General features: G+C 49.4%; 1 protein-coding gene across 1 annotated transcript in view; it reads left to right on the top strand.

Annotated features, from left to right (window-relative positions):
• Positions 1-7131, top strand: part of LOC144496961 (uncharacterized) — a 33675-nt gene extending 26544 nt beyond the window's left edge. The window contains exons 11-13 of the mRNA XM_078217614.1: positions 2435-2556; positions 3340-3441; positions 6865-7131. Coding sequence (XP_078073740.1) covers positions 2435-2504 — 70 coding nt within the window. The 3' untranslated portion in view covers positions 2505-2556; positions 3340-3441; positions 6865-7131. The remainder of the gene's footprint in view (positions 1-2434; positions 2557-3339; positions 3442-6864) is intronic.
• Positions 7132-12647: the final 5516 nt, after the last annotated feature.

Genomic DNA, 12647 nt, shown 5'->3' with positions numbered 1-12647 from the left:
ATAGCGGGGCTGTGTGTGTGTGTATAGCGGGGCTGTGTGTGTGTGTGTGTGTATAGCGGGGCTGTGTGTGTGTGTGTGTATAGCGGGGCTGTGTGTGTGTGTGTATAGCGGGGCTATGTGTGTGTGTGTGTATAGCGGGGCTGTGTGTGTGTGTGTATAGCGGGGCTGTGTGTGTGTGTATAGCGGGGCTGTGTGTGTGTGTGTGTATAGCGGGGCTGTGTGTGTGTGTATAGCGGGGCTGTGTGTGTGTGTGTGTATAGCGGGGCTGTGTGTGTGTGTGTATAGCGGGGCTGTGTGTGTGTGTGTATAGCGGGGCTGTGTGTGTGTGTATAGCGGGGCTGTGTGTGTGTGTGTGTATAGCGGGGCTGTGTGTGTGTGTGTGTATAGCGGGGCTGTGTGTGTGTGTGTGTGTATAGCGGGGCTGTGTGTGTGTGTGTGTATAGCGGGGCTGTGTGTGTGTGTATAGCGGGGCTGTGTGTGTGTGTGTATAGCGGGGCTATGCGTGTGTGTGTATAGCGGGGCTGTGTGTGTGTGTGTGTGTGTATAGCGGGGCTGTGTGTGTGTGTATAGCGGGGCTGTGTGTGTGTGTGTATAGCGGGGCTGTGTGTGTGTGTGTGTGTGTATAGCGGGGCTATGTGTGTGTGTGTATAGCGGGGCTGTGTGTGTGTATAGCGGGGCTGTGTGTGTGTGTGTATAGCGGGGCTATGTGTGTGTGTATAGCGGGGCTGTGTGTGTGTGTGTGTATAGCGGGGCTGTGTGTGTGTGTGTATAGCGGGGCTGTGTGTGTGTGTGTATAGCGGGACTGTGTGTGTGTATAGCGGGGCTGTGTGTGTGTGTGTATAGCGGGGCTGTGTGTGTGTGTATAGCGGGGCTGTGTGTGTGTGTATAGCGGGGCTGTGTGTGTGTGTGTGTATAGCGGGGCTGTGTGTGTGTGTGTATAGCGGGGCTGTGTGTATGTGTGTATAGCGGGGCTGTGTGTGTGTGTGTGTATAGCGGGGCTGTGTGTGTGTGTATAGCGGGGCTGTGTGTCTGTGTGTATAGCGGGGCTGTGTGTGTGTGTGTGTGTATAGCGGGGCTGTGTGTGTGTGTGTATAGCGGGGCTGTGTGTGTGTATAGCGGGGCTGTGTGTGTGTGTGTATAGCGGGGCTATGTGTGTGTGTATAGCGGGGCTGTGTGTGTGTGTGTGTATAGCGGGGCTGTGTGTGTGTGTGTATAGCGGGACTGTGTGTGTGTATAGCGGGGCTGTGTGTGTGTGTGTATAGCGGGGCTGTGTGTGTGTGTATAGCGGGGCTGTGTGTGTGTGTATAGCGGGGCTGTGTGTGTGTGTGTGTATAGCGGGGCTGTGTGTGTGTGTGTATAGCGGGGCTGTGTGTGTGTGTGTATAGCGGGGCTGTGTGTGTGTGTATAGCGGGGCTGTGTGTCTGTGTGTATAGCGGGGCTGTGTGTGTGTGTGTGTGTATAGCGGGGCTATGTGTGTGTGTGTATAGCGGGGCTGTGTGTGTGTGTATAGCGGGGCTGTGTGTGTGTGTGTATAGCGGGGCTGTGTGTGTGTGTATATAGCGGGGCTGTGTGTGTGTGTGTATAGCGGGGCTGTGTGTGTGTGTGTATAGCGGGGCTGTGTGTGTGTGTGTATAGCGGGGCTATGTGTGTGTGTATAGCGGGGCTGTGTGTGTGTGTGTGTATAGCGGGGCAGTGTGTGTGTGTGTATAGCGGGGCTGTGTGTGTGTGTGTATAGCGGGGCTGTGTGTGTGTGTGTGTATAGCGGGGCTGTGTGTGTGTGTATAGCGGGGCTGTGTGTGTGTGTATAGCGGGGCTGTGTGTGTGTGTGTATAGCGGGGCTGTGTGTGTGTGTGTATAGCGGGGCTGTGTGTGTGTGTGTATAGCGGGACTGTGTGTGTGTATAGCGGGGCTGTGTGTGTGTGTGTGTATAGCGGGGCTGTGTGTGTGTGTGTATAGCGGGGCTGTGTGTGTGTGTGTATAGCGGGGCTGTGTGTGTGTGTGTGTGTATAGCGGGGCTGTGTGTGTGTGTATAGCGGGGCAGTGTGTGTGTGTGTATAGCGGGGCTGTGTGTGTGTGTATAGCGGGGCTGTGTGTGTGTGTATAGCGGGGCTGTGTGTGTGTGTATAGCGGGGCTGTGTGTGTGTGTGTGTATAGCGGGGCTGTGTGTGTGTGTGTATAGCGGGGCTGTGTGTGTGTGTGTATAGCGGGGCTGTGTGTGTGTGTGTGTGTATAGCGGGGCTATATGTGTGTGTATAGCGGGGCTGTGTGTGTGTGTGTATAGCGGGGCTGTGTGTGTGTGTATAGCGGGGCTGTGTGTGTGTGTATAGCGGGGCTGTGTGTGTGTGTGTATAACGGGGCTATGTGTATGTACAACGGGACTGTGTGTGTGAAGTGACTGGCTCTGTGGGTATTTTTATTGTGAATTGTTTTTCAGGTACACCAAGACTCATTCCACCTCCCGCAGCCCGCTGACCGCACTCTCTGCACTTGTGAAGAAGGTGTGAGGGCTTTGATGCTGCCGCAATGTTACAGCCACTCGGTCAGATCTCAGTACAGGTAACTCCTTCCTGTCACTTGTTACTCCTCACAGGTTCCCCTTCTTGCACGCACTCTGCCCGCCTTTCGCGCTCTGTCGAGGCAAAACATCCCACCTGCTCCTGCTCTGCTGAGCCTGTTAAGAATTTTCTACATTTCAATGAGATCACTGTTCATTCTTCTAAAGTCCAGAGAATAAATGGCCCGGCCTTCTCAATCACTCTCCCGTGGGACAGTCACAGCATCATAGAGTTTCACAGCACAGAAAGAGGCCCTTTGGCCCATCGTGTCTGCGCCATCCATCAAGCACCCATCTATCCTAATCCCATTATCCAGCACTTGCTCCGTTGCCATGTACGCCGCTGTGTTTCAAGTGCTCATTCAAATGCGTCTTAAATGTTGTGAGGGTTCCCGCCTCCACCACCCTTTCCGGCAGCGAGTTCCAGATTCCCACCACCCCCTGGGGAGAATGTTTTTCTTCAAATCCCCTCGAAGTCCTGACCTTCTCCTGCTCCGGTTTCCCCCCACAGTCTGAAAGACGTGCTGGTGAGGTGCAGTGTCCATGCTAAATTCTCCCTCCGTGTAATCGAACAGGCGCAGTGTGGCGACTAAGGGATTTTCACAATAACTTCATTGCAGTGTTAATGTAAGTCTGCTAGTGATACTAATAAATAACTTTAAACTTCATTCAGCATTGCAGGTATCAATCTGATTAAAAGTACAGACTCTTATACACAGGAGTACCTTTTAAAATCTGCTTTAACCTTTTTTGAGTTGGTCACCAATCCCCTCTCTCTGTTTCAGCGGTTTGGAACAGCGAGGTGTTTCTGGCCGGGAATCTTTGGCACCAGGGGACCGAGTGCCTCGGGATCAGAGTCCGGGAGCTGGCAGCTCGCACACTGACAGGTACCGCAACTTTTAGCTCGGGTTCGCGGGAAGCTGCTCTCTCTCGGTGTTTAGTACTGCTGCCTCACACCGCCAGGGACCCGGGTTCAATTCCGGCCTTTGGTTTTGTAAGAGGGCGGTCGTGCCTTACAAATTTGGTGGAGTTTTTTGAGGAAGTGACAAAAACGGTTGATGAAGGAAGGGCCGTGGATGTCGTCTATATGGATTTCAGTAAGGCATTTGACAAAGTCCCACATGGCAGGTTGGTTATGGCTCATGGGATACAAGGAGAAGTGGCTAGATGGGTGGAGAACTGGCTTGGCCACAGGAGAGAGAGGGTAGTGGTCGAAGGGTCTTTTTCCGGCTGGAGGTCTGTGACCAGTGATGTTCCGCAGGGCTCTGTACTGAGACCTCTGCTATTTGTGATATATATAAATGATTTGAAAGAAGGTGTAGCTGGTGTTATCAGCAAGTTTGCGGATGACACGAAGATGGCTGGACTTGCGGATAGCGAAGAGCATTGTCGGGCAATACAGCAGGATATAGGTAGGCTGGAAAATTGGGTGGAGAGGTGGCAGATGGAATTTAATCCGGATAAATGCGAAGTGATGCATTTTGGAAGAAATAATGTAGGGAGGAGTTATACAATAAATGGCAGAGTCATCAGGAGTATAGAAACACAGAGGGACCTAGGTGTGCAAGTCTACAAATCCTTGAAGGTGGCAACACAGGTGGAGAAGGTGGTGAAGAAGGCATATGGTATGCTTGCCTTTATAGGATGGGGTATAGAGTATAAAAGCTGGAGTCTGATGTTGCAGCTGTATAGAATGCTGGTTAGGCCACATTTGGAGTACTGCGTCCAGTTCTGGTCGCCACACTACCAGAAGGATGTGGATGTTTTAGAGAGAGTGCAGAGGTTTACCAGGATGTTGCCTGGTATGGAGGGTCTTAGCTATGAGGAGAGATTGGGTAAACTGGGCTTGTTCTCCCTGGAAAGACGGAAAATGAGGGGAGATCTAATAGAGGTGTACAAGATTATGAAGGGGATAGATAGGGTGAACGGTGGGAAGCTTTTTCCCAGATCAGAAGTGACGATCACGTGGGGTCACGGGCTCAAGGTGAGAGGGGCGAAGGATAACTCAGATATTAGAGGGATGTTTTTTACACAGAGGGTGGTGGGGGCCTGGAATGCGCTGCCAAGTAGGGTCATGGAGGCAGACATACTGACGTCGTTTAAGACTTACCTGGATAGTCACATGAGCAGCGTGGGAATGGAGGGATACAAACGATTGGTCTAGTTGGACCAAGGAGCGGCACAGGCTTGGAGGGCCGAAGGGCCTGTTTCCTGTGCTGTACTATTCTTTGTTCTTTTTTGGATAACTGTGTGGAGTTTGCACGTTCTCCCCGTGTCTGCATGTGTTTCCTCGGGTGCTCTGGTTTCCTCCCACAGTCCAAAGATGTGCCGGTTAGGTGGATTGGCCATGCTAAATTGACCGTAGTGCCGAGGCATTAGCAGGGTAATTTTATAGAGTTACGGGAATGGGGCCTGGGTGAGATTGTGGTCGGTGCAGACTTGATAGGCCGAATGGCCTCCTTCCGCTCTGCAGGGATCCTATATGTTAGCGCATCTCCCCCTTCAAGTTTACCCCCCTCTCCCAATCCCCAATCCCATCTCTGTTATCCTGTTGGATTGGTATGGGCGGAGCGATTATTTGTGGGATTCACGAGAAACCTGATATGCAGATATCTCGGGAGTGTGATGGCATTAGGAAGGGAGGGAGGGAGGCCGAGGAGGGATTTGACATCCAGGATGAGGGCGTAGAAGGTGGAGGTGTTGTTGGACCAGGAACCGGAGCACATCAGCAAACACGGGGATGTGATGGTTGAACAGGACCTGGTGCGAGTTCGGACACGGACAGTCAAATGAGCTCAACGGCACAGAAGACCGGAGGTGAAATCGTTGAGTCTGGAAGTGAGAAAGTGATAAGTGACGGTTTTTTGCATGTAATCATTGATAATTTGATTTATATCACCAGTTGTAACATTGCAATGCTTTACAAAGAAGGAAAATAGATTTAAGTTCAAAGTCTTTCACCGAGCATCTCAACTTTAGGCAAAATTCAGCAAGTTACCTCAGAATTGAGGGAAATGGGTATTTTCTGCCAAAATAAGAAGTCATTTGTTCCACCTTCCATCTTGACTGTTCTTGCCTCTGGTTTCCTGAGGTTGGTGCTGATGTACAGGCAGTGAGTGCGGACAGCATCGGCCATAGACCCCAGATCAGTGTCAGGTCAATAAGTTAATGCAACCTGCTCGGGCTGATACATCTGTTTCCCAATCTCTCTCTCACACTCACACATTCAACAAGCTCCACCTGCTGGTATTTTCAGTACATCACATAATGCCCACGCACGCACACGGACACATACCGGTCAAATGTGCATGCACCAAAACACGCGCAGACAAAAATTGAGTGATTAGGTTGCAGGTTTTTTAAAAATTCTTGCATGAGACATGGGCATCACTGAGAGGGCCAGCATTTATTGCCCAACCCTAATATCATCAGCCTCATACGTTGGACTGAGTGGCTTGCCAGACCATTTAATAGGCAACCACATTGCTGTGGGTCTCATGTAGGCCAGACTAGGTAAGGATGGCAGATTTCCTTCTTTGAAGGATATTGGTGAACCAGGCGGGTTTTTAATGACAATTGGTAATGGTTTCATGGTCATTAACTCCAGATTTTTATTGAATTCAAATTTCACCATTTGAACCCGGGTCCCCAGAGCATGACCCTGGGTCTCTGGGTTACTAATCCAGTGACAGTTCCCCTTTGCCACTGCCGCTCCCTATAGCAATCTCGATGGGGCTGGAGATTTGAGCTTGGGGTGAAAATTTTAAGATGGACCAAGAGGCAGTGTAGGCCAGGCCAGTGAGCACAGCCTACGGCAATCAGTTTGAGAGCACAGGCAGAAGACTGTTGGATGGAAGATGGAAATGGAATAGTCGACTCTGGAGGTAACAAAGGGATGGGTGAGGGTTTCAACAGCGGATAAGCAGGGAAGAGACTGGAACTTCCTCCTCGTCCAGTACTGAATATCGTGCACTCAGTGCAACAAATCAAAAAGGGAGTGGAGACGTTGCATGAGTTAAGGTTGAAGGACATGCAGCACCTGTTTTTCCATCACCGCCGTTGGGACCAAATCCTGGAATTCCGGACTGAACCCCAACACTGCAGCAGGAGGAGGCCCAACACCAGAGAATTCCCATTGGATGAACACACAATGCTTTCCCCTTTAATCCTGCTCCCATTGGCTGAATATGCAATCCCTACCCCTTTACCCCTGTGATGTTATTGGATGGATAACTATTGTCCTTAACCCTGAGCTGTCGTGTGGTGATCATGGTGACTAATGTTGGCTGACTTTGTCCATTTTATTGCAGCGTACCAACGTGTGAGCCCGAGTCCGCCCTGACCAGAGCATGCTCCGTCACCTTTAACCCCTTGTGTCTGGTCGCTGGAGGGCAAGCCAAGTACACAACGCAGTGCCTGAACAGCTTTGATCAAGACAGCCAAATAATGTGTTAATTTATATATATTTATATCAGTTTGTGTGTGCATTGTACAGTATTTTTGTAAAGATTTTATATGGCAGAGAAACAATTAAAGTTTCTGCAGTTTGACAAGGTGGTGGTCACTGCTCCGATGGTGTTTGGCTCTGTGTTGAAGTGAGGGATTCACAGCCACAGTGTGACTGCTGTAGAAACTCAGCCAGACTGTTTTTCAAATCTTCTGATGGTGCATTCATAGAATCCCTACAGTGCAGAAAGAGGCCATTTGGCGCACTGAGTTTGCACACACACATTGCACCCAGGCTCTATTCCCCATAACCCCACAAATTTACCCTGCTGAGCTCCGTAATACTAAAGGACAATTTAGCACGGCCGATTCACCTAACCTGCACATCTTTGGATTGTGGGAGGAAACCGGAGCACTCAGAGGAAACCCACGCAGACATGGGGAGAACGTGCAAACTCCACACAGACAGTGACCCAAGCCGGGAATCGAACCCGGGTCCCGGGCATTGTGAGGCAGCATTGCTAACCACTGTGCTGCCCAAATGTTGTTCTGGACACAGGAACAGAACTGGTTCCTTTACCCGTCGTTCCCTACCACCAGCCACTGCGCCACCCACACCCCCCCCCCAACAGCCCAGTGCATATCATCAGGACTGAGGGAGCTTATTAAACTGTCACTTTATAAATGCACACCTTCAGCGATCTCGCCCCCCGCCACCGCACCTGTTGGATATACGCTGCATCTCACACCTGTCTACATTCACACACTGACTATACTCACACACACACACTATCTCCATCTCTCTCTTTCTGTCCCATACACACTCTATCTCTCCCACACGCACACACAATCTCCCTCTGTCTTTCTCACATGCACGCACACTCTCTCCCTCTCGCTCTCTATCTCCATCTACTGGTGTTCCCTTCTCCCTGCCCTTACTCAGTCACCCTTCCCTCTCTATCTCCATCTGCTGGTGTTCCTGTGAGACATGATGTGGAGATGCCGGCGTTGGACTCGGGTAAACACCAGGTTACCCCAGGTTAAAGTCCAACAGGTTTATTTGGCAGCAAAAGCCATGAGCTTTCGAAGCGCTCTCGGCACTCTACACCAGCATCCCCCACGACGATGGCATTGCTGCAACTGCCTCAGTACTCAACGCTGACAACTGCCAGTCTCCAGATGCAATTTTACAACTCATCCGCTTCATCCTGGGCCACAATGTCTTCACCTTCAACAACCAGTTCTTCATCCAGACACATGGAACAGCCATGGGGACCAAATTCGCACCTCAATATGCCAACATTTTCATGCACAGGTTCGACCAAGACCTCTTCACCGCACAGGACCTTCAACCGATGCTATACACTAGATACATCGATGACATTTTCTTCCTTTGGAGTCATGGTGAGCAATCACTGAAACAACTATATGATGACATCAACAAATTCCATCCCACCATCAGACTCACCATGGACTACTCTCCGGAATCGGTTGCATTCGTGGACACACGCATCTCCATCAAGGACGGTCACCTCAGCACTTCACTGTACCGCAAACCCACGGATAACCTCACGATGCTCCACTTCTCCAGCTTCCACCCTAAACATGTTAAAGAAGCCATCCCCTACGGACAAGCCCTCCGTAAACACAGGATCTGCTCAGATGAGGAGGATCGCAACAGACACTTCCAGATGCTGAAAGATGCCCTCATAAGAACAGGATACGGCGCTCGACTCATCGATCGACAGTTCCGACACGCCACAGCGAAAAACCGTACCGACCTCCTCAGAAGACAAACACGGGACACGGCGGACAGAGTACCCTTCATCGTCCAGTACTTCCCCGGAGCGGAGAAGCTACGACATCTTCTCCGGAGCCTTCAACATGTCATTGATGAAGACGAACATCTCGCCAAGGCTATCCCCACACCCCCACTTCTTGCCTTCAAACAACCGCACAACCTCAAACAGACCATTTTCCACAGCAAACTACCCAGCCTTCAGGAGAACAGTGACCACGACACCACACAACCTTGCCACAGCAACCTCTGCAAGACGTGCCGGATCATCGACACGGCTGCCATCATCTCACATGAGAACACCATCCACCAGGTACATGGTACATACTCTTGCAACTCGGCCAACGTTGTCTCCCTGATATGTTGCAGGAAAGAATGTCCCGAGGCATGGTACATTGGGGAAACCATGCAGACGCTACGACAACAGATGAATGAACACCGCTCGACAATCACCAGGCAAGAGTGATCTCTTCCTGTTGGGGAGCACTTCAGCGGTCACAGGCATTTGGTCTCTGATCTTCAGGTAAACGTTCTCCAAGGCAGCCTTCACGACATACGACAACGCAGAGTCACTGAGCAGAGACTGATAGCCAAGTTCCGCACACATGAGGACGGCCTCAACCAGGATCTTGGGTTCATGTCACACTATCTGTACCCCCACGACTCCTGAGCTTGCAAAATCTCACTAACTGTCCTGGCTGGAGACAATACTCATCTCTTCAACCTGTGTTTAGCCCTCTCTCCACTTGCATTGTCTGTACCTTTAAGCTTTGATTACCTGTAAAGACTCGCATTCCAACCATTATTTTGTAAATTGAGTTTGTGTCTTTATATGCCCTGTTTGTAAACGGAACTCCCACTTACCTGACGAAGGGGCAGCGCTCCGAAAGCTAGTGGCTTTTGCTACCAAATAAACCTGTTGGACTTTAACCTGGTGTTGTGAGACCTCTTACTGTGTTCCTGTGAGAAGCAGGCCACACGTATCAAACCTGGTCCTCCTTGAATGAAATCGTGGATCATCTCCTGAGGTCAACTCCCATGATTCCCTTGATGCAGGGAATGTGTCCAAAAACCTACCCATCTCTTGAAAATAGATAGAATCATAGAATCTATGACATGGAGACAGGCCCTTCAGCCCAAGCTGACCAAAATGTTCATCTCATTTGGCCCATATCTCTCTCAACCTGTCCTATCCATGTTTCTGTCTAAATGTCAGCTAAGATCAAGTTTAGTATCATAGAAAGAAATCTCCTTCTCGGCCTTTTGGCTAAGATCAAGTGTAGTATGGTCGGCAGCCCATGGTCGGCCGCACTTGGTTGAGGTCATTAGGTTACGCTGAGGCTTCATATGTTTCATATGAAGCAATTTTTAAAAGCGGCATCTCGGCCTTTTGGCTAAGATGCAAATGAGCTCAAGTCTTGGAGGAGGAACCTCCCCCTTCTCCAATCAGCTTGGCTCATGTAGATCAGGCCCAGGACAGGGTGGTTTGGTCGCTCGCCCTGTCTTGTCAGCCTGGATCTGAAATGTCTCAACTTGTTGAGACTCTGAATTTGATTTGATTTGATTGAATTGGAAAAGTATTTTTTTAAAAATCATAGAAAGAAATCATAGAAACCCTACAGCACAGAAAGAGGCCATTCGGCCCATCGAGTCTGCACTGACCACAATCCCACCTAGGCCCTACCCCCTTATCCACCCACTAATCCCTCTAACCTACGCATCTCAGGACACCAAGGGCAATTTTAGCATAGCCAATCAACCTAGCCCACACATCTTTGGACTGTGGGAGGAAACCGGAGCACCCGGAGGAAGCCCACGCAGACACGAGGAGAATGTGCAAACTCCACACAGACAGTGACCCAAGCCAGGAATCGAACCCAGGTCCCTGGAGCTGCGAAGCAGCAGTGCTAACCACTGTGCTACCATGCCGCCCTATCGACATGCTGTGCGTGGTTGAAGTTATTAGGTTACATTTTAGCTTCATTTGAAGCAATTTTTAAAAGCGGCATCTCGGCCTTTTGGCTAAGATGCAAATGAGATCAAGCCTTGGAGGAGGAGCTATGCCTACTCCAATCAGCTTGGTTCATGTAGATTAAGTCCAAGACAGGAGGTGAGAGCCCTGTCTTGTCAGCTTGGATCGGGAATGTTTCATTTGTTGAGACTCTGAATTGGACTTGATTTGATTGAATTGGATTGAAAAAAAAATGCCTTTTAAATGTTGTCAATGTCCCTGCCTCAACCACTTCCTCCAGCAGCTCATTCCATATACGTACCACCTTCTGTGTAAAAATGTTGCTCCTCAGGTACCCATTAATTCTTTCCCCTCTTAACTTAAACCTATGCCCTCTAGTTCTCGATTCCCCAACCATTGGAAAAAGACTGAGTGCATTCATCCTATCCATGCCTCTCATGATCTTATTATATACCTCTATAAGATCACCCCTTAGTCTTCTGCACTCCAAAAAAAAAGTCCTTGCCTGTCCAATCTCTCCCTATAACTCAGTCCCTTGGGTCCTGATGTGGAGATGCCGGTGTTGGACTGGTGTGGGCACATTAAGAAGTCTCATAAAATTAAGAAGTCTCACAACACCAGGCCAAACCATGAGTCCTCGGAGCATCACTCCCCCAGGTTAGCAACCTGAGTGTCTGCATCCCTCCAGGTGTCCTGAGTTTCAAAGATTCACTACTGACTATGTGAAGAAATTTGGTTTATTATCATCACACGTATTGGGATGCAGAGAAAAGTATTGTTTCTTGCTCACTATGCAGACAAAGCATACCATTCACAGAGTACATAGGAGAGAAGGAAAAGTAGGGTGCAGAATGTAGTGTTACAGTTATAGCTAGGGTCTCGAGAAAGATCAACTTAATATATGGTAGGTCCATTCAAAGGTCTGATGGCAACAGGGAGGAAGACATGTCTCCTTATCTCAGCCCTGAATGGCCCACCTCTTACTCTGAGACTGGAAGCTCTCTCGAATCAGTTGGTGAAGCATGTTGTTTTCTGGGTTGTACTAAGAGGAGTGTTGAGTATAGGGGCAAGGAGGTTTTGCTGAAGTTATACAAGACACTAGTCATTCCAGCTGAGGTCGATCACATACAGTTCTAGGTGCCACAATATAGGTAGGATGTGAACACATTGGAGAGAGATGGCAGAAGAGGTGTACAAGAATGGTTCCAAGGATGAGAAACTTCAGTTACGAGGATAGATTGGGGAGGTTGGGACTGTTCTCCTTGGAGAGAAGGAGGTTGAGAGGCAATCTGATGGAGATGTTGAAAAGCAGGGAAACTATCCCTGCTCGTAAAAGCATTGAGAATGAGAGGGCACAGATTTAAAGTGATTTGCCAAAGAAGAAAATATGATGTGAGAAAAAACCTTTTCATGCAGAAAGTGGTTGGGGAATGTGCTGCCTGGAAACGTGGTGGAGGCAGGTTCAATCGAGGCATTCATGATTAGATGATTATTTGAATAGAAATAATGTGCAGGGTACGGAGAAAAGGCAGGAGAATGGCACTAAGTCATGATGCTCGTTTGGAAAGCCAGTGCAGCCACGATGGGCTGAATGGCCTTTAGCGCCGTAATAAATCTGTGATTCAGGGGGAATAGCATCTACCCTGCTTGATCCTTTAAGAAGTTTACATGTTTCAATGAGATCACACCACATGCTTTTAAACTCCAGGGAATCTGGGCCCAATCTATTCAATCTTACCTGATAGGATGGCTCGCTCATCTCAGGAACTTTAACTGCTTCCACTCTATGAGCAGCTATGTCCTTCAGGTGAGGAAAGCAAACTTGTACACACTGCTCCAGCTGTAGTCTCACTAAAACCCCATGTAATTGCAGCAAA

This window comes from Mustelus asterias, chromosome 8 (assembly GCF_964213995.1).
Source record: "Mustelus asterias chromosome 8, sMusAst1.hap1.1, whole genome shotgun sequence".
Taxonomy (NCBI): Eukaryota; Metazoa; Chordata; class Chondrichthyes; order Carcharhiniformes; family Triakidae; genus Mustelus; species Mustelus asterias.
The sequence above is the reverse complement of the archived record's forward strand: the minus strand, read 5'-3'. Positions and strand labels throughout refer to the sequence as shown.